The sequence below is a fragment of the Rhinolophus ferrumequinum genome, chromosome 22, assembly GCF_004115265.2.
Source record: "Rhinolophus ferrumequinum isolate MPI-CBG mRhiFer1 chromosome 22, mRhiFer1_v1.p, whole genome shotgun sequence".
Taxonomy (NCBI): domain Eukaryota; kingdom Metazoa; phylum Chordata; class Mammalia; order Chiroptera; family Rhinolophidae; genus Rhinolophus; species Rhinolophus ferrumequinum.
The window spans coordinates 21,769,537-21,795,615 of record NC_046305.1 but is presented as its reverse complement, the minus strand read 5'-3'; the positions used below and the strand labels follow the sequence as shown (position 1 = coordinate 21,795,615).

Here is a 26,079-nt window from a genome sequence, read left to right as displayed (position 1 = left end):
TGTCTCCAAAAAAGAAAGAGCACCTGGTATCTATCCCTCAGGAACAGAGAAAGAGCACGGAGGGAGATCAGTGTAGAGCTCTGCATGCACTCTCCCAGCATTCTAAAATGGCTAAAAAGGGGGTGGGGAGTAGAGGGGGAGGGACTGGGCTATCTATTTAAGACCACATAAAACCTCTCATCCATTCCTCTGACATGTTCAGAAAATTTCATTACAGTCACATACTAAAAGTCTGATGCTTCTTAGCACTTCAGAACACTCTTTTCTACACCCTTTGCCAGCTCACATTATCTGGGCCCCCATCCAGATGAACAGCATGGCTGTTACCATCTCACAGAATAAGGAAAAGGGACCAGCCCAGATCTAACAGCTGCCCTCCCAATTACCCTCAGTCGTTCTTTACAGCTTGGAGTTATGCAGACACAGACACAGGAAGCCAGCAATCAAGATCAAATCCCTCACTGAACCCACTCAACAGAATGACCAAAAACACATAAAGTTTCTATGCTTTGCATGTTTCCTGGTCTTTAGAAGCCCAATTTCTGTTCACAGCTGAGCACCTCACCTTTACGCAGATTTCTTTGGTTCATACCTTAGCAACAACAGATCCCATTAAGTCCCATAGAGGCCCCAAAACCACGGCTTAAACATCCTAAATAAGTAAGTCCCACCGCCAGCTACGATTGAGTTGAGGTTATAGTTTTTGAAATAAAGCTAGCCCAACTTTTCAGCTAACTCAACGTTAGTAGCAAGTAGGAGGTGGCTTGGTTTAAGGGTAGCAGACTCGTCATGCTACCCTGAATATGGCCTGGCACAAATAGGCATCAGTATTCGAGAGGATTGGGGCTGCAACTAGAGATTGTTTACTATTTAGGTCTTGGGAGTTTAAATCATGTACATTTCATCTTCAAAAAAACAAAGGGCAAAAGGGTCAGGGACCAAGCAAAAGTTAAACGATAAAGACCAGTTTGTTGCAAAATTCTACACCTTAATTGTTCACACCCAGATACCTCTACTGGTCAGGGAGACAAGTAGGTTTGTGCTAGGTGAGCCTTTTCCAGAAAAGCACTGCCCAGCCCTTCTTCACTCTGGCCTCAATGCATTCAACACCCCATTTTCCCCAAATGCAAATAATCCAAATGACAAAAAGACTGTAAGATTCCCCAACCAAGGAAGAATTGTCCCTTTTAGTCAGAGGTTTCCTAGCTGCATAGTTCACCCCCTGATCTTCCTCAAAGAAGAAAAAAGAAAAAGAGAGCTCTATCCTCTCTGAAGGCTGCCATTGAGTCACACACACAGTGAGGTCTGAGTGGTGGCAAGTTGAACACCACGCGCCCAATTCTTCCACATGATCCCTGGGCCTTCTGTCGATAGTTTCCCTTTAGACGCTCAATTTATGCGCTTTTACTCCACAGGCCAGGTGACTTTCAGACTTTGGCACCTATTTCTATTTAGATATCAAGCTTGGTTCCTAAGCAACCAGCCGGCTCCCCTCCCTCTCACTTCCTCCATCAGGGAGCCAGCTTACGATACTAGCAGAACAGGTCAAACAAAGATCAATCCTGGACAAATCAGTGCTTGAGGGAACTTTAATGAAAGCAACAAAAATGTAGAACAAGAACAATGCAGAAGGGTTCTGTTCCAGGCAGTTTTGCCTTGTACAGGTAGAAGGAAGTCATCAAGTCAGTTTTAAAGCTGGCATTATTTCAGGCATCATTCCAACCCCTTCACTTTACAGTAATGAATCTGAAGCCCAGAGGTTAAATGACTTGGTTCAAGGTCACACCGTTGGAAGCAAAGCTGTAGCTAGAACCCTGGTGTCCAAGCTCCCAGGCGAAATTTCCTTCTACTACATTATACTACCATTGGGAGGTTTAAAAAAGAAAGGAAAAGTATGAAGGGTGATTTTTTCATAAATTAAATCAACTTTAAAGAGCGAGGCATATTTGGACAGAGACTACTAACATTGTTAGAAAGAAAAGAGGTCTAAAAAGCTAGTTAAATCTGAATAATAAAAAATATCTGTATGTACAAATGGTAAAAAACAGAAGGAAGATGGCATTTATGATTACTGAGCCGGGAGGTCGGGGGGCAGCTGCATGCTGGGGGTGGGCTGCATGGGCTGCCAGCTTTCCTGGGTTTGCAGGATGCGGTACAGCTGCTTCAGCTGAGCAACAATGTTATCTTTGATATCTGGAGTTGAGATCTGCAGGCGGACACTGCCACTGTCAAAGGATCGTGTAAAATCACCAGAAAACATCTCGTAGATCATTCGAGCCACGACCGGAATGACCTGTTCAGGACACAGAGCAAGCACACAGGTAACCACTGAGGAAAAGGTATTTTTAAGTAGCAGGAGGGACCCAAGGTTGAAGGAAGAACCAGTGAGGCCCTGTGGAAGCCCCACCCACCCACCCCACTCTAACGTCTAGATACAGGATATGCTTTCATCTCTCTGAAACATCCTATTGAAGTTCACTTTAAAAGTTGGTTCAAATGAAGGTAAAGAACCTAGATGTAGCATCACATCACATGCCTAAATAAACAACTGCTTATTTAGCAAGACTTTTACCCAAATTAAATCAATTGCCTGTCTTGTTGCACAAATCCGGGGCTGAACCCAGCTAGTCTTGCCGCCACTGCCTAGAATAAGGTTATGTTCTTAAAAGTAACTCAAAAGGTTTTTGTAAGAGCTGGAAAGAGTCATATCCAGTTAGGTTTCAGCAAGACTGTAATGTCAGTAAGAAAAGGAAAGGTAAGATCTCCACTAAATTAATCAGCCACATTGGGACCCTGTATTTATTCCCCAGCTTGGTCCTACTATACAATGTACAAAGCTTGAGTCTGCTACTCCATCTGATGGGATGCAAACCCACACAGGCTGATGGACTCTACCCTGGACAGAGGGGCTAAAGCATTGACAAAAAGGCAAAGAGTTGTTGTTACATCCTTATCTCCTTACCTGAACTAAGATGAGTTTCCTTTCCAGGGGTTTCCCATCTGGCCATTCTTCCCCAAAGCATAAGTAGATCTCAAAAGGCGGCTGCTTCTCTATCTGTCCTTTCTGGTGCGCAATGAGATCTGCAGAAGGTGGAAGAACAAGTTCAGTGTCATGGGTCATTCCATATCCCTTCAGTAAATACCACTTTTATGCTGCCCAATTAGGTAGCCACTAGCCACAACAGATGGCTATTAAATTTAACTCAATTAAAATTAAATAGTTCCTTAGATACATCTACATGCTTAGTAGCCACATGTGGCTAGAGGCTACCACACTGAACAACACAAATACATACAGAACATTTTCATCATTTCAGAGGATATCACTGAACTAGACTTGGGGTTCACACCACACTACAAAATTCACAACTCAATGCTCTCTCTAAATTTATCTGATTGACTTCACCACTCAGATACTTCCCAAAGGAGAAGAGTGTACGTTTTGCTGATTATGATGAACAGGGTCACCTTCCAAAGTTAAGGGTAAGCTGGCGGCATTTGGGAGGTAATGACAAGGTTGTTTCCCTCTTTTGCCAGTAAAAGAGCCAAAACTAACCTCAAAATATCTTCCAAGTACATGGCATTGGAGTGGAATGCCCTTCTTTGTTGCCCAGGTCACTTTCATTTTGCAGAACCAAGGTTCTCTTCTACCTCGACTTTTTCCAGAATAAATTTTTTGGCTAAGATCTTTCTTTGCAGAGCCAGGAACGGGGGGAAGGAAGGAGGAAGACATACATCCAGGGAGCAGATCCCACCATCAACCTTCTGAAAAAAGACTCACCACTAAGGAATGTTTCCAGACAAAACAGTTTGACCTTCTTTTGTCTCTCAATCAGGTTTGGGGCAACAAGCGATGGGGCACACGGCCCAGACCAGTACACCTTGCACTGGCACAGCCTGATGGCATAAATGGCGTGACCGCTGACCTCCAGGATCAGTCCTCTGTCCATGACATCTAGCAGCTTGCTGGTAAATAGCTTCTGCTTCTCATTGGTGATATGCTCCGGACCTGGGAACTTGACCTGCTCCAGGCTGACAGGACCAAAGAGCTCCTCCTGGTCAGGCATGGGCCCCAGGTCTCCATAGAAGAGCCGGCAGCCCTGGGGGTTGCTCACGGTCATGGTCTGCGCATACTCCTTCCCACGGTACTGAAACTTGATGTCCAGGTCAGTCACTGCAAGGTGAGAGAGGACAGTAAGAGTCCTGCTCTGCTGCCTGTTCATCCCTAAGACTCATACAAGTCCATCAAGATTAAGGCACCTTTCAACCAGCATTGAGGAAGGTCACTGCCATAGTTATCCTTTCTGCAATAAAGGGAGACATCAACATATCCCTGAAATAGTTGCTCAAAGGACTGCCATGGAGCAAACAGTTCAAGGTCCATCTCTACTATCTCTGTTCAATCACCGCACCATAAAGGCTACAATTTCTCCAAGCAAAGTTCTGGGTCCTGGTCTCCCCATTTCATACTGAGTCTTCACATCAATAGGCATTGGAAAAAGCGAAAAACTAATGTATCTGGTTATGTCTCAGTTTTGGCTTGCTGTTTAAAGAAACAAGAGGAAGAACAAGAAATACCAAGCCATCTTGCTGAAAATTACACACTGAGCACACACTGTGGATCTGTTCCAACAATATATCATAAAAGGACATAGTTCACAGCAAAGTAAATTTTCACTCAGCATTGAACCTATGGTCTTGTCAAAGCTATTAGCCTCTTGGACAAAATTCTAGCACTCACCCCACCACCACCACCACCATACGTAACGTGAAAGGGAGACAGGACAATGACATTGATTCTTCATTGAGATAAATTTGTGCCCAATTCAAAAGAGATTTTCTCTTAGCCCTAAAGCCCCTCAAAATTCAAGAACCTCCTTGAACAAATCAAAGGCCATTAACCTCCCTATCCCACAACTGGCCTTGTCCCCAAATCCCCTAGCCAAACTGATAAACCCAGGCCTCCCATTCAACCGAGCTAAGTAACCTGGAGCTGTAACCAATGAGAGCGTGCCCAGTTACCTATGGGCAATTAGCTACGGGCTAATGTTTCTTTACTTCTTCCCTGGTGACTCCTCATCAGCTGGCCAGGAACCAAACACAGAGGGTACCTGTGGGAATGGTAGCTCTTCTGTACAAGGCAAAGAAATAGAGGCAGAAGGCAGACAGCAGGGCAGGAAGGGACTATAATAAGAGCTAAAGACCCATCACTTACTTGGAAGAGAGCTGATCCATAGTTCGGGAGAGCTATAGAAGGGCTGTATAGGTGCCTGGGGTACTTCCATCTCCAGAGGCTCAGTTTTGGGCCACACTGTTTCAGGGCTGCAGTTGCCCACACTGCAGTTGCCTACACTGCAGTTGCCCACACTGGCTGGTGCCATGGGAGAACCTAGAACAGAAGGATGTGGTTGAGGAGGCAAGGGCACCACACATGCACATCACCTGGTCTGAGGCTCTAAAACCTAACAAAGGTAACAGACTGGAACACGACTCAATGTGGCAGCCCATTCCTGATTCCCACAACTAACACAGTGAGAATCAAGGTTCCCCTGCTTCTGTTTCCTAATCAAATTAGTACTGCCATAAACTCATAGTTCTGAAAACCTGCATTTGCTGAAGATACACAAGTGAGTTTTCTCTGAGGTTAAATTAGTATGAGCATGAATGAGAGGTTCCCTGTAGTAAAATCTGACCCTAGAAATTAAATAGAACATGGTTCTCTTCCATAAAATGAACTCAACTGAATGAGCTGATGAGCTTCAAGTAAGTGTTAATTTATAGAAATTCCATTAAAAACAAACAAACACTTTTACGTGCCTAAAACATCTGGAATGATACCCAATAACCTGGAAAGATCTACCCACTCCAAGGAAAGGACTGGGAGATTCAGAGGCAGGATGAAAGGAAAACCATTCAACTGATTACCTTGTACCGTTATGAATTTTAAATGTAACAGTATTATTTACTCAAAAGTATCCAATGAAAGCTTTTTTAAAGAGAATGAAAAACCCATCCTATTTCTCTGCTATTGTCAAAGTTGGCTCACTCCAAAGCCTACAGTTTTCTCCTCCTAGCCTCACCTCTTAGGCATCTATTCTTCAACAATTCTTCTTCCTCTGTCCCAACAGCTCTGAAATCACAGAGGTTAATGTTTCTTTGACCCTTTGTGTATAAGTCTGGTTAAATCTATGTACCCATTTTACTTTTTTGTTTTAACATATGTCCCACATCTTTCCAAAAAGGATCCAACGCAGCCCATAAAGTAAGACCTCACATTAACTTTAATAAAATATGAACAGAAATATGAAATCAAGATCCTAGAAATAGGTAGCATCCTTGTAAGCGGTGAGAGTAACAGAAGGAGTCATCCAAGGACTTGGGGGAAAGGATCCCACATTTCCAGGTGCCCAACCCTTAGAATTTCATTAAGTGGGAATGTAGCACGTGGCAACATTGACCTGAAAGAGCTCTGTGGTATTTTTAACTCATCACCTGGTTGCAAAGATATAAATGGCAAGGTAAGTGAAGGAATGCAAGGGGACAGGGCCTAAGAGTCATTTCCTAATTCTCAAAGGTAGGGGCATCACCTGGAATAGGGTACCCCAAAATCCTAAAGGAATCATCTTTTTTTCTCTTTTTTTAAAGTTTTTTTTTTTTTTTTTATTGGGGAAGGGAATGGGACTTTATTGGGGAACAGTGTGTACTTCCAGGACTTTTTTCCAAGTCAAGTTGTTCTCCTTTCAATCTTATTTGTGGAGGGTGCCGTTCAGCTTCAAGTTGTTGTCCTTTCAGTCTTAGTTGTGGAAGGCGCAGCTCAGCTCCAGGTCCAGTTGCCCTTGCTAGTTGTAGGGGGCACAGCCTACCATCCCTTGTGGGAGTTGAACTGGCAACCTTGTGGGTGAGAGCCCGCGCTCCAACCAACTGAGCCATCCGGGAGGCAGCTCAGCTCAAGGTGCCGTGTTCAATCTTAGTTGCAGGGGGCACTGCCCACCATCCCTTGCAGGACTCGAGGAATTGAACTGGCAACCTTGTGGTTGAGAGCCCACTGGCCCATGTGGGAATCGAACCGGCAGCCTTCGGAGTTAGGAGCACGGAGCTCTAACCGCCTGAGCCACCGGGCCGGCCCCGGAATCATCCTGATACACTAAATTTTCGAGGTGGCACAAGTATCCCATTTGACCCGTAGCAGCCAGCTGGAACTAGAAAGCCACTGAAAAGCTGCTCAACTGAATGCCTGCCATTTTCCTAGGAGCATTTCAGTGGACAGTTCAAGTGAAGATCCTGCGGGACAATTCTCCTTGTGTTCGAGCATCCTCGGAATGTACAATGGGACCTGCTCTGTCACACAGTGACCTCCCAAGCTCTCAACTCATCTTTCCTGGGAAGCTGAATTCAAAAAGTCCACAAAAGAAAAGTCTCTATCAGAGCCTAGTACTGAGAGCTGTAGAAGCAAGCCCCAAGTTCCTGTCATACAGCCTTAGCAGAATAGACCCCATTAAGGAAGTGACACAAAATTTACACTGAGGGAAATAGCAAAAGAGTTTGCCTACAATTCATAAAAATGCTGTCTGCAGGTGGCCTGAAGGAAATCAACAAAATACATAAAACCTGATGGATTTGAATATGGGATTGAGAATGAATTAACAATGTTAACTTTTCTGAATTATCACATAAGAATCAGAAGATGATCTCTATGCCTAGAAGTCACCCCACTGGGGTAACGGGACCAGCAGAGTTCCCTTGCCTATGACCCTTACTTGCTAATAGACCAGCAGCCTGGCCACAGGGTACTGTCACTGCTCCCAGTACAGTGGTACCAAGTTCAAAGCCCCTTACATCCTCCTCATCCCTCTGTACCACCCATCAGCCCCATTCACCATTGATGTTCAGGAAGGGGAAGGTGTCCTGGATGGGAACATGGTGCTGGGACTGATCGAGCTCATCTTCCTCATCTTCTTCATCCACGTCATTATCCTTCTCATCCCACGGAGCAGATCCAGTGGATCCTACCAAGAAACAGACACGCAAGCCCGCAGTGAGCGCCTCAGGTTACACTTTTAACCCTGCAGCTGACCCACCGCACAAGCCAGGGACTGCAAACACAGAGGGTCCCCAGTTTCAGGGTGCACCCTCAATGCCCCAACCAAAAAGAGTGGAAGCCAAGGCTGTTCCTAACCCCTGGTTCCAATTCTTCCTACAGACTCCTGATGTAACGTCTCTTCCCCTCCCCTCTTCAGGAGCTGCAGACCCCCTTCCCTTCTCCAGAAATCTCTTAATTCTTACTCTAACCCTCTTGCTATACATCAGCATCCCTTTTAGGGACTCAAGGACACTCTTTCTCTCCTCTGTCAGCTTAATGGGAGAACAGACCCTTCCCTTAGGGCAGGGCCTCACTAGATTTGCTGGAGGACAAGTCTAAATTATCTGCCTCTTAGTCGTTCTTGTTAAGGATTGGGTAAATAGGAGAAGCAGGTGGTATTCTCTTAGCGAAAAGACCCTACAATTAAATGATCACTCCCCACAACATTTATAAAGAGAATGTAATAGCTTTTACATGTCATGTCAATTGATTCTTACAATGGCCGTTGGAATAGGTAAAAAAGATGAGTGCCCACATTTTATAGTTGAAGAAACTGAGGCTCAAATGCCTTGATTCAATGTCCCACAAGTAGTGAAGTGATAAAAGCAAGGTTTAGAACTCAAACCTTCTAAGTTTGAATTCCTCCTTCTTCTAAACTACCCAGCCTCTCCTCTCAGTGTCGAGTCCCAAGAGAAGTTATTTTTACAGTAGAAAGCTATACTCCCTCTACTTTCTAACACTTTACTATTCCTCTAAGTGAGCAAGATTTTGGTGAGTTTACATCTTCTGCTCTCTGGGTCCCTCATAGGGACAGGCTTTCTTGCTTTGCCAGTCTTAAATGTAATAACCCAGGCAATTTTCAAGTCAACTATCTCTTTAAGAGTCCAGCCCAAAACCTGGCACACTGTCCACCTTCTCCCCAGCAACTGGGGCCTCACCTGGGTTAATGATCGAGCCCTGGGGCTGGGGGATGTCACACACTTGATATATCTTCACTGGGTTCATGGGTACCTCCTTGGTGCCGTCATACATCAGGTTGAATTCCCTGCTCTTGTTGAGAGCACAGCGGAGCTGGGCCTTCCATTTAGCCGGGTCAGGGTCATCCACCCCTTCCTGGTACTTCCCTGTCTCCACAGCCCAGGCCTGCAGAATAGAAAACTGCAGTGAGTGCCTATCGTCACCCGGACACACTGGATAGTGTGCACACCCTCTCATACCGCGTTTCCCCGAAAATAAGGCCCAGCCAGACTATCAGCTCTACAGAGTGTTTTGGAGCAAAAATTAATATAAGACCCAGTATTACATTACATTATATTATATTATATTATACCGGGTCTTATACAGTAAAATAAGACAGGGTCTTATATTAATTTTTGCTCCAAAAGATATATTAGAGCTGATTGTCCGGCTAGGTCTTATTTTCGGGGAAACAGGGTACAGAGACATACACACAACCCCCACCTGACTGCCCCACCATCCCAACGCCAATTTACAGAGACTGCTGCAGGAAACACCACCCTCGGGACCAGGCAAGACAGGGCCTGAGGGAAATTAAGCCACCAGCAAACATAGTCTCTGGATAGGAGGAGCCTTAGCTCAAGTGTTAGTGCCAGGACCACCCGTTAACCAAAATAGCTATAATGAAGAGTTGAAAAATAAAGTCTGAAAACAACATACACCAAAATGCTAATGGTAACTTCAGATAGCAGGATTTCTGGTCTTCTTTTTTCTTCTTCTTTTTTTTGGTTTTCTTTTTGACATGGATAACTTTAATAATAAGGCAAGGGGAGATGACATATGATATGAAGAGTTTTGCCTTGCTATTCCCTCCCCCTTCAACCTTCAATCTGATGCATAAATAGTTGTAGAAATCAAGTGCTTTAGGAGAAGCAGTAGGCAGACAGGAAGCACACGCTTGGGGGTTTTCAGCTTGCTCAGCTTAAGGTTGAGGGCCTCGAGTCCTAATATACCCACACCCCCCTGCTTTCCCTATTTCCTCAAACTCCCACTTCACTGGAAACATTTTTCTAGAAACACCAGTGGCGGGTGGCATGGGCTAAAACCACTTTGGCTCCTCCTCTCTGGTTCCTCCTTCCAGGTCTAACAGGCATTTAGGTTGCTGCTCACGGGGTATCTATTCTCACCCACTGCTAACATACGCATATTCTCAGATCTCTACGCTTTCTCCAGGAGTGAAGTATGTTCTGATGCAGAAAAGGGGGGATACCCTTACAGGGTTCTCCAGATCAGGAAGCACACAGCAACTTGTTCAAGCTGACAGGGCTTATCACTCGTCCAGTCCCAACTCCCAGCCTCTGCTCCTGACCGAAGACTTCTTCCTCAAGCTGACATGGAGTTGTTCTGCCCCATCCTTTGGTATCTCTGACGGACACAGTAACTCCCTGCACAGCGTCACAATCACGAGAAAGTTTCTTCCAATAGCTAATCTAAACCCTTCTCCTCCAAATTAGACTCACTTCTTACGGTCTTCTCAGACTAGGGGGCTCCTCTATTTGTTGTGAAGTACGGAATGAAGAGGTTTGACGAAGTTGTGCAGACCAGGTGGCTGAGCGGGCATCTTTCCATCCAGCCCCCGATAGGGGATTTCAACCCCCCTGGTCCCTAGCATCTAAGGAACACATCTCCACTTGTGCCTCATGCTCCCTGGCCTCACTGCGTCTTCTGCTTTTCTGATCCTCTGTGCCCACTCCCACTCTGGCCGCACCCAACTGGCTCGGGCTGTGCTGACTCTGGCTTGGGCCTGCAAATTTCTGTGGCTCCCTAAATCTCTGCCCCTTTATAGAGAGCAACCAGACGACCCCAGAACCACAGCCTCAGAACTCCTCCTCACAACAGAGCCATTTCCCGGGCCCACTAGGATGACACAGAGAACTCGAGGCTGACACAGCAGAAGGTAGCACCTGCCACATAGCCAGATCATTATGATTTATAAATATCACTTGTTCAACCCATTCTGAGTCATGCTTCTGAGATCCTGGTCCCTGCGCAGGTCCCTATGTCTCTTCCTAAAATGGAAATAATCTCTGCATTTTTATGGTAACTTATCAGTCCCTTCCTATACATTCTTTCACTCAATTTTCACAACAATCCTGTGAGGCAAACAAGACACTGGGTTCATCCCCATTTTACTGAAGGGGAAACTAAATCCCCAAAAAATTATGTGACATGCTCAAGACCACACATGCAATTGATGGTACTAGGATCTGAGCCAGGTCTTCCAACTCCCAGACAGAAGGGGCAGTATGGGAACGGGGCAGCAGATAGGCCTGGACTCAAATCCTGACCCCACCACTTATTGGCTGTGTGATTTGGGCAAGCTACTCAGCCCTTCTGAGACTTAGATTCTGCAACTACAACATGCGGATAATAACTCTCTTATAGAATTGTCAAGAATTAAATGAGACAATGGATATAAGAGTATGGACCAGGCACCCACTTAATGCTACTGCCCCACCCCCCTCACCCCACATATCCTGCCAAAGGCCTGTCAGAGCTTGGTTCTGTGAAGAAAACCTCACGCTTCTTCTGAATTCCAAGGTTCTCCCTTAGCATTCTGAAAAGAGATCTACAGATATAAATAAGACAAAGCAGCTTCCCACAGCCACCTTTTCCTCAAGCCCTAAGCACGCAGACCATTCTCCTGAGTGGGGATTTCAGGAACCAGCCTCTTCCCCCTATGGCCAGCCACCACCAGACAATTTAACAGAAAACCCAGTTTCAGACCAAGGCTACAATGGAAGGCCAGCTGGGCCAGGACAGGCCCATCCCCCACTCCACCCCAACTCAGAGTTGGTGCTGGTTTACAGATGTGGACCTACCACTTTTACATCATTATTTAATTTTTAAATTAAAAGGGCTCATTTCCTTTCCAAGTACTATCAGGCCACTTTTCTCTCCGCCTCTGCTCGCCACACCTGTCATAACTGAGTTAGATGGGAAACATCTTCAGGATGGCTCTTCTTTGAGATGTGACCCCACCTTTCCAGATCCAACCTCAGCAAGAAGCTGAAGCATCAACCTTGAGAGGCCATAGTAGGGCCTGGATTTCACTGGTGGCTTCCCAGCTTACAGTCAGGGAAGAAAAGGATGAACTCACTTCTCTGTGTCTTAGGGGTCCAGGAACAAAAGCTTTTCATGAGATGGAGGGCTGACCGGCACAGAGAAGTTGGTCTGGAGCTGAGGCACAGGCTCCAGAATCACCACCCACATCATATCCCTCCCCACAACCAGCTTCCCACCTACTTCTGTCTCCAGTCAAGCTTTGGTTTCACTTAAATTTTGTAAAACGTCATGTGATTACATCTTGTTTTCAGTTAAATAAAATTATTCTCATATTGGATCTATTTTTTTGTGTGTTTCAATGTAGGTTTATTTTAATTTAAAAAATTTTTTCTTCGATTCTAGTTGACATACAATATTATATTAGTTTCAGTTGTATAACATGGTGATTAGACATTTATGTAACTTACGACATGATCACCCCGGTAAATCTATTACCCATCTGACACCACACATAGTTATTACAATATTCCTAACTATATTCCCGATGTTGTTTTTTTATTTAAGAAACCATACTTGTAGAATTAAAAACTTATAATGAAATAACCTTTAATTTTTAAGCAAAGGTTATGAATGAGGCACAATATTTTAATACCCAAAGAAAACTTGCAGAGGGCCCTTTACACCCATCCTACAGGCTATGTTAGGAGCCTGCTGACACTCAATAGTTCTCCCTGGTCTGGGGGGTCATTCTCGGGCCTGAGCATCTCCCTTCACAGTAAGAGCCCTGAGTGAATGAAGAGGAAGAATCCATTACTGACACTTAGGAGCTTTTAGAACAACTCACAGGAGTTTAGCCAACTGCACCTGGGACCCTGTGGGATATGAGTTGAGTACTTTGGATCAGTGGGAAAGAATAAATGGGGCCATTCTAGATGGGCCCCAACAAGAGAAATTACGATGCCTGCTAACTTTGGGCACCCCATCATAAACATTCTGTTGCCTCAGCATTGGGGATCTAGTATATTCCTCATGCCAAAAGAGATAACAGAACAAGAAAGCAAGAAGGTCTGCGAGAACTGGAAAACATTTCAAGTCGGATGGTAGAAGTTCTTTACCTTGAAAATGGTGTTTTCCTCCTCTTGTTGGGGGCTATGCCGGGTGGCATGTTTCCAGGGAATCTGGAAGCGTTTGGAGTCCCTGTGTAGCCAGATGAGCCCAGGGTACAGGCCACTATCCACCTGGGCCACCAGCCAGGGCTTCAGCCGAACTCTGCGGGGATGGAGGGCCATGATCTGGGGGGAGGGGTGGGGAGAGCAGAATTAGGCCAGTCGCTGGGAACTTTTCCCAGCCACTGTTCCCGTACGATAGAGCTACAGTTTCATTAGATTACAGCAAAGAAACTAAATATGGGAATAAACTGTGCCAGGTGGGGAAGAAAAGAAAAAGAGGTTAAAAGGTTCTTTTGATTCTTATTCCAAAGCCATTTATACTTCATGCTGTAGCCAAATCAGACTTATCATGTAAGTAGATCACATTTCTTCCATTTAAATCCTGAAGCAGAAAAATAAAAAGATGATGTCATCCCTGCTGGAACACAGTCTTTCCTGAAGAACCAAGGATTTTGGAAGAGAAGGAAAATTGCTCTTTTCAACCTCATCTCAGGAGAGGGAAGAAAAAAGTTATGGAAACAGCAAGGAAATGGGCAGGGACCTGAAGCATGCTCCCTCTTTAGACAAGAGGACTTCAGGGGAATGGGAATATTTTAGTAAGAAATGACACCATCCTGGTGAGAGAGAAATAGGCAAGGGGCAAGGTTCCAAAGTCCTCACTTACATAAATGAGCAGGCAGTGTGTTCCCGGGGTTCTCAAGAGCTGGGCCTCAAGACAGCGTTCCTTTCTCTGGGTCACCCAAAGATTCTGTACCAAGAAAAATGGGTCTGAGTTCATTATCTGCAGAACAATCCAGAGTGTGGAGGAGAAGACTTGGGAATACTAGAGACAAAGGCTCTGAGAACCCTGCCCTCAAACTGAGTCTGGGAAAGCTCAGAAGCCCTAGAATAATGGAATGCCACTGTTCCTAACCCTAGAATACCAGAGACAGTTAGAAGACAAGCCCTGTACTGCTAGGCCAGCCTCCTCAACCAGGTCTGTTTATTTCTCTACAGAGGCTGAAGTGGATTGACTGGTTGCAGGAGCCAGCCTGGGTAAAGTTTGCAATTGATTCTCATAAAAATACCCAGGCATAGCAGATAGCAGATACCATTCGGCAGCAACTAGCACTCGCAGCAGGAAACAGGCCCGCCCAGATTGGGTACCTGAAGGAAAAACCGGTCACTGGAGAAATGTTTCCCTGTGATGTTGTGTTTAGATTTCTTTGGCGTTCTTATTTTACTTTGTTTTTACTTAAGGTAAGAAAGTGATGCCTGAAAAGATAGCATTCATTCAACAAATATCTTTGGCCATCATCGTCAATAAATATCTTTGGCCATGCATCAAGCACTATGTTAGCTAGTTACTAAACACTAAGCTCAATATTTCCATCAGATTCTTTCCTGAAGAAATCCACATTGGAATGGCTCAAGCCCCACAAAGGCTGGAGGAGAAAAGGAAGATAAGTAAGTTACCTTCACATCCCAAAATTCCCCACCTAGATCATGGTTCAGAAACCAAACCAGCTGAGTCAGCGGAAGGCTCCCCCACAGGAGCTTAGCTGAGGGGGTGGCCCCTAATGCCATTTCTCTCCCCAGCCCTACTTCCAACCAACGGGAAAAACCCAAACCCAGCTCAGCCTCTGGCACTTTAAGAGCAAGGCAGGACCTGCTCTCACCTGAGCCTTCTGACCCAGTTACCAAGTCCTGCAAGTGAAACCTTCCCCCTGGGAGTACAGCTCACAGTGGGCAGGTGAGGTTGGCATGCAGTGTTTAAATGCCCCCCACCCCCACGTTCTTGGCCTTGGTTTATGTTGTTTTGTAGGGCAGCAAGACAAGCCATCAAACCACGGAGAACATTTACCTTATAAGGAGGAAGGAACACATATTCTCCCAAGGGCAAGTTCTACCTTCTCCTCCTCAGTCCTAGCCTACTGGAAGGGGGATGGGAAAAGGGAAGGAGGAAAATAGAAAAACAGACAGCAAACCAGTCAACCTAGAGAGGGGCTTGTGCGAATTTCCACTGCAACGCAGCGAAGTCCTATGTCTGGGCCTGTCAGACCCGGAAAAACACCTCTGATGGCTCATGGACATCGAGGAAAAGTGCTTATCCTAGTTGATCCGCCGCCCATCAAGAAAAAACTAAGGCAACCAGGCCAACACAAGGAACTACACATAGTGATGGGGAAGGAGAAGCAGCCACGCATAGAGATCAATGATCAAGATCTGCAGCCCTAGGTTCTCAGCGTTCTCCCCAGATGGCAACATACATGAGCAGCCGCCCCAGCCTGCCCTCCTCCATGCCGCACCTCCACCACTGCTAACCTCTCCACCTTCTGAAGGTCAGCCAGGATCTCCCCCACCTGCCATCCAGTAACTAAGACTCTAAAAATAGGCAGAGAGGGAAAAACTGGAAGCGACCAATAACAGAGGAGAATGGCTAATTACACATTCACAGGCTGCAATATTAAGCAGCCATTAACAACAACAGGGTGTCTGAAAAATTTTTATTGGATTTGGGGAAACGTTTACAGTATGAAGTTAAAGGGGAAAATTCAGCCTACACTATCGACTGTATAGTAGTATCTCCATCTTGTAACATAATATGCACTTGTGTACATATGCACGTACACACAGAATTTTAAAAAGAGAAAGAAAGAATACACCAATGTAACAAGACATTCATAATGGCTACCTGATGATACGATTATGGGTGAATTTTACACTCGCCTATATACTTTTTTATATGATTCAAATTTTCCTGCAACAACATGTTTCCATTTATAATTAAAGAACAAAACAAAACAAAAAACTAAAAGTAGTATTTTTTTAACCACGGGAAGCTAAGACATGTCTTGGCCACTAGGAGGCATAAAAAGATGATGGCCTTCAGCTGATGAGACCATGGTAACAACAATCCTTTATATCTAGAGAGGCTTTACAGTTTTTACATGCATTTTTACCTAATGTGTCTGGAAGACACAGATCCTCATGATCTGGAAGTGGTATTATTTTCATCCCCATTTTATAGCTAGGTTAAGTGAGGCACAGAAAAGTTAAGTGCTTTATCCGGGGACTGGATCCAACACTCCTGAGTCACAGTGTGCTGTACCGAATCTTACCACTGCACCCAGTCTTCCAAGTCCCTCCCTTCTACACACTAAAAGAGTAAACCAGAAACATCAACAAAGATCCCAGCAGCATGGAGGGCCAATGAAGTGGTTAGGGAGAAGACTACAAGACACCCACCCTCAGACACACCTAAATCAGAGTTCTCTTTCAAGACACTCTCACCACCCAAATCCCAATGCCTACAGAACAAACAACCTTAACCTAGTTGAACTCAGCCCTTGGAATCTCTAGCTTCCATCACCGAGAAATTCAAGGTCTGTGTCTCCAACAGGTATTTACCAGCCGAAGAACAAAGATGCTAATCTATCCACTCCCCTCACGCTGGGCATCGAGCAGGCACACTGTCAACCTCCCCAAGGCTCTAACCGTCCTCCTCTCACATCCCCATCGCAGAGAGCAGGTCCTCTATAAATACCCCATTGCCACTTCTGCAGCCCCTGCCCAGACAAGTTCTCAGGGGCACCGCAACCCCAAAGCTGAGATTTGGCTGTCAATGGTTTTCCTCAGAGTAACACACACCTGCTATCTCTTGCAGACAGGTCTCAGTGGTGGTCCTGTTTTTTCTCTTCCTCCAGGATGGAAGTGAAATGCCAACCTCCAGATTCCCCAGTCTTTTCTCCATTTATTAATAGTTCAGCCCTACTCAGGGGTAAATTCTGGGTCTCTAGCCATAATTCCCACACTCTTCCTCCCTGTTTGTTTGAAGCTGGGTGGGTGGGTGGGTGATGAGAGGGAGATGCAGGTTATTGGGTGCTGCTGTCATGCATTCCTTACACATACATCTAACCCTAAACTACTATCCTAGGTCTGCACCAGCCTTCACTAACTGGACCCAAGTGCCTTCTCCCTCTCCCTTCCTTGGCTTCCACTTTTGACATCCACCAAGAGCAGGGCTGGAGCAGGGATGACCCTTTTACCACCAAGTAGGCTCCCTGTAAAGTGTGGCACCCCCGGCCTCCTTTCCAGTCAGGTCTGGGAGACTTTCCACATTTCTCCACACCCGCCCTCCAGCCCCTACAGGCAAAGAGGGCCTCACCCCCCAGCAACCACGCCCTGCGCCACCTTGCCGAGCACCTAGCTTGGCCACTTGGAAATCCATGGATGTCTCCAAGGGCGGGGGCCTGACTGTGCTAAGCAAATTCAAGGAGAGAAAAACTGGCTCAAGCTCTTGGCGTCCGCCATCCCCAATTTCGCAAAACACCCACCAGGACCAAAGGCCTGCGGGCCTGGGAATTCCCTTCTTGGGGACACAGGGGCCGGCGGCCCAGCAGCAGGTAAGACCGGAGGGTTGGAGGCGCCTTAGCTCCATCCGACGGTGGGTGGGTAGGGGCCGAGAGCGGCACACTACGGTTGGGCGGGGAGGGAAAGGGAGTCGACCGAGCGTGGGGTCGGGAGGGGCCCAGCGCTCCAGGGCTAGGACCGCCCAAAAGCTACCTGGAGCTAGGCGACAGGCACCCAGCCCCAGAAGGTATCCGCAAACGAACAGCTGTCCCGAAGCAAGTTTTCCTAACTCCACAAACTCTGGAGCGGACCCTTGTCCACCAGCGGGCGTGTCCCCCCTCCCTCAAACTAGTCTCCAGAAATTGTGTCCCCACCTTTCCTCAATCCGGCTACCAGAAGTGGACGTCCCTCCGAACCGAGTCCCCCGTTGAGATCACTGGTCGCCACCGCACTCCTCGACAGGCTGGGCAATACCTGGCTCCACGCAGGTAGGGACTGCGGGCTCTGCTCTCTGTCCCGCACGGGCGCTTACCTGCTCCGCCCAGGTGCGCCCAGCTCACGTCAGCGCTTAGCCCTGGACGCCGCTGGCCCCTCCGCCGTCTGGCCACGCCTCCTAGGTGTGGCCACGCCCTCCTGCGTGCAGGATTGGCCGGTTGCGAGAAATATGATACTCTGTGTTCCCCGGCGGCCCAGCCCCGCCCAGCCCCGCCCAGCCCCTGCCCCACCGCTCTCCACAGCTTCTAACCCCAGCTGAGAAAATTTCCAGACTCAGGTTTACACCTTATTCCTGCGGGGCGGGGCGGGGGGGTGGCGGTAACTGGTGGTCTAGGGAACCGGAAGCGACTGGGAGGTCAGATCTAAGTGTACAGCGTGCCTCCCCTCCTTCATGCCCCATAATTATCCTGCGGTAGGGAGACAGTTAACCACAGATAAGGGTTTAGAGGTTCTGGGTTGGCCCTACTACCCGTGGGCCTGTGTCAATGGAACAGCATATGCAGAAGGAACTCAGGACACTTGTCCCTTTTAGGGGAAGCCCTGTGGCTTCCAGGACATTCTGCCTTTATTCTGCCTCTTACCTGTGTGACCCTGGCTAAGTTACTTAGTTTCTTGGTTTCAGTTTCCTTATCTGTTCAATGAGAATAATAGTTCCTGCCTTTTCCAGTCCCTCTCTGGTAAAGATCACAAGCAGGGCTTCTGGGGATAGAGTCAAACCCCAATTGTTCATCTCAATTCAAACTATTGGAACTCAAACACCAACTTCATTTGTTACTACAGAAGGGAAAGTTTCTTATCTGTAGAATGAGGTAAATAATAGCCCCCACCTCAAAGGGGTGTTATGGGGATTCAATAAGTTACTACATATAAAGTGCTTTGAACAGTATTTGGAACTTACCAAGTGCTACATAAATACTTGCAATTTTTATCCGTGTATGAGGATAAAAAGTACCATATAGACAGTGCCTCCCAGAATATGATGACATCTCCTGTTATTACCTGAAATCCTAGGCCTCAGTGTCCCCAATAGGTGCTTGATGAGAGTTCCTTCACCTTTCCCACTGCAGTGAGCCTCAGTCCATATAGAACACTTACAGTGAGTGAACTGTGCACCAGTACATGAGACCCTGAAGTACTGCGCTGTCACAGGTGCGCGGGGCACAAGCAGGGGTCATAGGTTTTGGACTTGAAAGCAACGAGTGAGAGGCCGAAGGAATAGTGTTGTGGGTTGAATTATGTCCCCCTAAATTCAGAGGTTGAAGTCCTATAACCCCTAATATCTCAGAATGTGACCTTACATGGAAATAGAATTTACAGAGGCAATCAAGTTAAAATGAGGTCATTAGGGTGGGCCCCAATCAAATATGACTGGTGTCTTTATAAGAAAGGGAAATTTGGACACAGAGACAGACAGACACAGAGGGAAGAGGATGCAGAGGGACACAGGGAGAAGAGTTCATCTATAAGCCAAGGAGAGGCCCAGACAGATCCTTCCCTCAAATCCCTCAGAAGGAACCAACCTTACAGACACCTTGGTTTTGGACTTTTAGCCTGCAGAATTGTGAGATAATAGATTTCTGTTGTTTAAGCCATCCAGTCTATGGTACTTTGTTCTAGCAGCCCTAGCAGACTAATACAGGTAGGTTGGAGAGCTCTAGATTCCTAATAATGTGGACTTGATTCCTAGTCCCAATTAAGCTTAGGGACATAGCCAGCAAAGGCCTGGGAACGCCGCAAGCCCCACGCCTGACTTAGCCACGGCTGTGGCCACTCTTCCCTTCATGCAGGGGAAGGGCTATCTCATCAGCACAGCCAGCTCTTTACTACTGATAAGCTCACTGGACAAGCAGTATCTTCCATCTGGCCCTGGGGCTTGGCTCCAGAGACCAAGCAAACAGTCCAGTAGGTGTGTGTGAGGGGTGGGGGAAAACCACCAGGAGGGGATCGTTTGAGGGGAGCTGAAAGCCCAATGGCATCCAAGTATGAGCCCACACACAGGCATTCCTTTTGCATTAGCTGAAATCCCCATAACTAAGGTGATTTCTTAAGGATCTTCTTTAGAAGACACATATATTTGAATTAGAAAATTCAAGCTGGGAGGGCCTTTAAAATCCTGTATTCTAATGGTGAAATTGGCTTAAAAATATTTGTTTTACCCACACAGTATTTTAAACACCAGGAGACTTCACATAAACATCTGAATTCTCAGCATCTCTTTAAGAGTCAAATGCTCTGGACACCCTGGGCCAGCAGTTCCATCTGGCAACAGCTGCCATGTAGAGCCAGTCTCCATGTTACAGTTAGGACAACCCCACCCACATTGTAATCACTCATTTACTTTAATTGCTTGACCCTGTAAGCACATGAGTCTGCAATCTCTAGTCCTAATTTCCCCTTTTTATAGATGAGAAAACTGAGGTCCAAGGAGGTCAAGTGACTTGCTCCAGGTCACACAGCAAATTAGCCACAAACGCAAGACTAGAACCCAAGCCCAGGGCTCTTTCCACTTGGACCCTGCTCAGCACTCCAACCAGAGTCTGTTCTGACTGTTACTGCACTCCAATTGGTTGTTAAATATACATATATATTTTTAGTCATCCACGTACTAGGCACTTTTGATACTATGGTAAACAAAACAAAGTCCCAACTCCCATGTCACTCTACTAAAGAACTAAGAAAAGGGGATAAAGCAGGAGGAATTAAGGTAGAGGTGAGGAGGAACTTCCTGGCTCTTCAAATGGTGAGACCCAGCTTGAGACAATCCTCATCTGCTTGGTCTGGGGTGAAAGAACGTCTTGTGAGCCCCTCCAAGGCTTTGGAGGAATCAGTTCTTCTATGTTCTCAAAGAGCTCTCTCAGGATTCAGACATCCTGGTGTGGCTTGGGCCTGGGATGCTCCCCTGCTTGCTCTGCTTCCCTGCTCAGGTGGGGCAGTGCTGACTCACTTGTGAGTCTGAGTTTCAGGCAGTGAGATGTATGTTTCAGCACACGAGCCCTGATTCTCAACTACAGGGAATCAGGGAATTCCCCTCTCCTGCCCCCTGGCAGCTCTGCCTTGGTGAGGAGAGGTCTCTGTCATCTCCCAGAGTCGTTAGCCTCAATATGAATGAAGCCTGTGACAAGAAAGCCACGTGACCCAAATCCTACTCTCTTCTTAGCGGAGCAGAGGATGTGGCAACTGGGAAGGCTTCCAATGGCTGAGCACAGTGGAGAGCTTAGTCCTGGGAGTCAGTGAGGACCAGTACTCTCTGAGACTGGGCCGCAGGCCTGTGGGACTGCTGAAGAGTGGGAGGGGACCTCAAGCTAAACAATCCAAGTCTGTGCTCTCAAAGGCACTCAGGCCCCACGCAGCCTTCTGCAAGGCTTTCTGGAGCCCACCAGATCTACCCCAAATGCTATCTCTACCCTGGTTCTCTCCGGCTCCATCCAAGTGTTTTAAGGTACTAGGGCCACAGATGAGCCTAACACAGTGCTTAAACTATAGCCTAAATTTTGATGCACATTGTTTGCTGCCCCTTCCTCCCTCTGTCCCCTTACCCTCCACAGATTGTCTCCCAGAATGTGATCCAAATCCTAGAAGTACCGCTACTTCTGTAGCAGAAGCTGCAGCGAAAATACATTCATGAATGAACCTCCCTTTCCAACCCAGGCAATGAAACAGGCTTCGGTTTGGGACCTAAGGAGAATTCCCCGCTGAGTATTCAGACTCTCTTTTTATCCTTGAGCCAAGCTGAGCACTGGTAAGTGTTCTCAAAGAAGCAGCTTTCTTTATTTCAAACTTGGATCTCTGTGGAGTAGGAGAAGGATGAGGAGGAAAACCAGGCCCAATTAATCACTCGGAAGTAAACTACTCCCCTGAGGCCCTCCATTCCTTCTCCTCTTCAGTGCCAACCTGAGCGTCCACTTCTGTCTCCCCTGACAAAGGTCGCTTCCATTGGCCCTGCAGACAAAAGAGCTGAATCAGAAACTATAACTCTCATGAATGTAAGGGGTCACAGTCCTATGTCAAATATGCTGCCCTGTTGGGACAGAGCCGTGTCCTGATTTTTTACTTCACTGTCAGCGCCCAGTATCTCTCTGTGATGTTAACGTGCTGTGAAATGGGATATAAAAGCTCTCTGCAACTGGTCAAGTGCTGTGTGGCTGGAGAAATCAGCACTACCGTTATCTGCTCTTTGTTTCCTCATGTAAATTATTCTCTTCAGGCCTCAGTCAGGGAAGCAAGGTACACGCCGACAGGAATAAGCCAGGAGCTCCTAGCACTGGGCTAAGCCCAGAGTGAGCTCCGTGAGCACTGGACGCTGATGAGTTCACTTCAGAAAAATGAGTTACCTGGGAATACAGAATCTTTGGGTGGCGGTGTGGTAAGAAATTGGACTTCTGTTCAATAAGACCAATTGGCCAAAGGTGTTTTTTCTCTCCTCCCTTCCCAGACCATTCCAGTACAATAATGAAGGATTAAAAACAGATATTGACCCACAAGATGAAGACAGGACAAAAAGAATGGGAGGGGAGTTAAGAAAGGATGAGAGATTTCAACAAAAACATTAGGAGATGAAATATCATTTCAATAAAAATAAGGAGTGGAGAGTGCTGATGTTTTGATTATAAAGCTTTCAGTACTATTTGATTTTTAAACTGATATGCATAATATTTAAGGAAAATATTATCAGTACTATTTTTGTTTTCTAAGAAAGAAGAAAGAGTGCACTTGGGAGTCGAGAGACCTGGCACTCAGGGACAGCAGAGCCTGTCGCGGTTGCTACCGGAGCCTGAGCTCCTTCATCCAAGGAGCTGAACCCATCCCACAATCACTTTCTGATTGTAACAATTCCTAGTTCTATGATTAAAGTCTAGAGGCAGCATTCATGTCCTCAGGAAAACATCCTGTGCTTTGAAATTAGTCAAAGCTTGTCTCAAATGTCCCTTCTTTCAATTCCTAGTAGTATGAGCTAGCTGGACCTCAGTTTACTCGTCTCATTCTTGAGGATACTGCCTATTTCACATGATTGACAAGAGGAGTAAACGAAATAAGAAAACAATAATAGGTGGCAGCAAAAGTTATTTTCCTTCCCTGCTGTACCCTCCCACCTTTAGGCGAGGAGCTGGCACAGTTCTGGGCACCCTGGCATTCACTTAACAAACACCTGAGGAATTTAGAAATGAGTTACTATATATTCATTCTTGGGGCAGGGATGATAGGAAGCACCTTATTTCTGTGATTGGATTAGGGGCAAGGTCCAAGTGTAGATCTCAGAGCTCCATAATAATTCCTTTGGGGGAGATGTGTCTAACCAAAGAGCACGCAAGGGGGGATATAAATGAGAGGTTCTTGGAGCAAGCAGCAGCTCTAACCCTCCACCCTGTCACCCATCCGCTGTGGGAACTTTCTCTAAACATGGTCCACATACCTAGATTAGCCTCCTATCCAATAACCTGTGGTTCTGCAGAAAAGGTAAGGGTGGTGTCCACAGGGATTTCCAGTCTCTTGAGTGGCTGTAGACTGGCACACTAATTTCCACACTAGAGGCTCCCTTCCACACTAATTGTTCCACATCACCGAAAACTTGAGTTGTATAGCATTCAAAAAGATCATTCAATCTGGTCCCTGCCCCTAGACACCTACAACCCACACCCAACCTCAGTTCCTACAGCCTGAACCCCAATTTGTCTGTGCTACACTGAAGCCTAAAAGGTGACTAAATGTCGTGGAGGGTTAGCCTAATCAAGGAAGGAAGGAAAGATATACATACAGATGTAGGAATTCAGTGTTGACCTCATGTAACTTCTAGCCAGGAAAACCCCAGAGTCTAGAGCAAAAAGGGTTCAGGTCTTTTCTAAGACTGGCCCAGACCAGAGCCCTGAGTTCATCCCACATGACACACAAGCATCGGTCCTTCATTCATCATTCAGTCAATATTTATTGAATACTTAGGCCAAACAAAATCCCTGGCCTCATACAACTTACTGCCTCCTGTTGTCTTTTATTCCTACCGAAGTCCTCTGTTTAAACTCATGATGTGTCATCCTACTATTGTGACCACCTTCTGTCTCTCAGCTTCCAGCCCCACTCTAATTTATCCTGCAGACCTCCATGAGCTCTGATCCATTCACTCTCCTGCTCAAAACATTCTGTGATTTCCTAATATTTATTGAATCAAAAAACTTTATTCACACATCTAAAAAATGTTTATTGTGTATCTACTGTGTGCCAGGCTCTGTTCTAAGTGCTGGGGATACAGCAGAGAGGCAGATAAAAACGTCTGCTCTCGTGGCACTGATAGTCTTGTGGAGGAGACAGACAATAAGCAAGATAAGTAAGTAAAATAAGTAAAGCATGTTAGTCAGCGGTAAGTCCTAAGAAGAACAATAGGCAACAGAAGGAAGTTAGAAAGGAGAGGGGCCAAGGAGGAGTAAAATTTTAGATAGGCTAACCAGGGAGAAGAAGATGTCTGAGTGGAGATCTAAGAAAATGATGGAGGAAGCGCTATGTGTAGCAGAGGGAAGATAGTTCCAGAAAGAAGGGCCGAGAAGTGAACAGGCCCTGACGCAAGAGCAGGTTTTCCAGTTAAAGGATGAGAGGAGAGGCCAGAATGAGGCCCAGTGACTGGAGTAGAGTGAGAAGTGAGGGGAGAGTGTTGAGATGTGAGGTCTGAGAGATAATGTTTAGCTTCTGCTGTCGGAGTACTAGGAAGCCATGAAGGGCTTTTGAGCAGAAGCGTGACATGGGCTATTTTGCAGGATTGCTCTGGCTACTGTGTTTAAGATAAAAGGAAATAAAGGGCCAAGCAGGGAGAGCAGGTGGAAGAGCCCTTTCTGGCCCTAGCCTCCTTTTGCAACCGTTCCACTAACCACCAGCCCTAGTAGACTCTTCCCTTTGAACACACTTTGAATACTACTCTTGACGAACTTACCTTCCCATGGAATATTCATAATAATCACAACTGGAATCATAACTACTACTCATTAGCATCAATAACTCCATTCTAATGGCTTTTATGTATTATCTAATTTTGTTTACACACATAATTTCAGTTAATTTTACATTTTGTCCCCATTTATTGGGAAAGCTGAGACTTTTTACAAATTCACCAGTTGGAAGGTTCCTGGGCCCAATCATAAGATGAAGAACAATCTATGGACCTTCGCTCTCAAGTGGACCATTTGCATCTTGGAAGGTCTCCAGATCATGTGACCCTCTGGACGTTTCCTCATAGGAAGCCTTCACAAAGAGGAAGGAGGATGTTTAAGGTGACCCTTGAAAATAAATATCAATTTTTTTGATAGAAAAATAGAAACAAAAGATATTTCAGGTGAAGAGAATAGCATTGCGAAGGTTCAGAGGTACCACGTGGGATGGTGAGAAAACTGCAATTTGCTGGAGTGTAGCATTTGTAGGGATGAATTCGGCAGGAAACAGATCTGGAAGTCCTTGGATGTCAAATCAAAGAGCTGGACTTTCTCCTATTAACAGTAAGGGAGCATCAAAAGGTTTTAGGTTAAAAAGAAAGCAAAAACATTGCTTAAGGTTGAGCAAGGTAAGAGTTGCTAGGGGCTGTGGCTCAGAGATGCCGAGGACTGGCTACCTGGAAAGCATGCTTTCCTTTTCAAGCAAGCAGCCGCGAGGCTCTGGCTGACGGTTGCCATACAGAAAGACTGACCCAGTTTTACCACTGGGATATCTAGAGTTTTATGAAAAATCTTCCAATTTTTTATGTTTGCAACAAACTTTTAAAATATCTGAATTACATTTGCCATATAAAACACCCTGTAGGAGCTGCCATTTGGGGCTTCTGTCCCAGAGTATAAATGAGGTCCAGGAGCACAAGGGCTTTGCCTTCTTTCCACTGTGTTCTCAGTGCTTGCAGCAGGGCCTGGCCCACAGTGGGTGTTCAGTACACACTTGCTAAATGCATATATTTGGGTTAGTTATTAGTATGCCTATTTTACACTTGAAGCAACTGAGACTCATGGAAGATAA

General features: G+C 46.1%; 1 protein-coding gene across 1 annotated transcript; it reads right to left on the bottom strand.

The window, feature by feature from the left end:
* Nucleotides 1–1,575: 1,575 nt before the first annotated feature.
* On the bottom strand, nucleotides 1,576–18,193 carry IRF6 (interferon regulatory factor 6). Its single transcript, XM_033093968.1, has 9 exons — nucleotides 17,979–18,193; nucleotides 13,937–14,020; nucleotides 13,219–13,395; nucleotides 9,019–9,223; nucleotides 7,878–8,006; nucleotides 5,216–5,389; nucleotides 3,782–4,174; nucleotides 2,963–3,081; nucleotides 1,576–2,293 (listed from the first exon to the last, which is right to left on the bottom strand). Exons 3-9 carry the CDS (start codon nucleotides 13,390–13,392, stop codon nucleotides 2,069–2,071), a joined length of 1,419 nt encoding a protein of 472 aa, XP_032949859.1. The 5' UTR covers nucleotides 13,393–13,395; nucleotides 13,937–14,020; nucleotides 17,979–18,193; the 3' UTR covers nucleotides 1,576–2,068.
* Nucleotides 18,194–26,079: the final 7,886 nt, after the last annotated feature.

Bases quoted from the DNA above. Each gene is read 5' to 3' on its own strand.
- IRF6 (XM_033093968.1), bottom strand. From the start codon at position 13,392: ATGGCCCTCCATCCCCGCAGAGTTCGGCTGAAGCCCTGGCTGGTGGCC. The intron at 4,175-5,215 runs GTAAGTGATGGG...CTCACCTTGCAG, and splicing joins ATGGATCAGCTCTCTTCCAA to TGACTGACCTGGACATCAAG. The intron at 3,082-3,781 runs GTGAGTCTTTTT...CACCTTCTGCAG, and splicing joins TCTGGAAACATTCCTTAGTG to ATCTCATTGCGCACCAGAAA.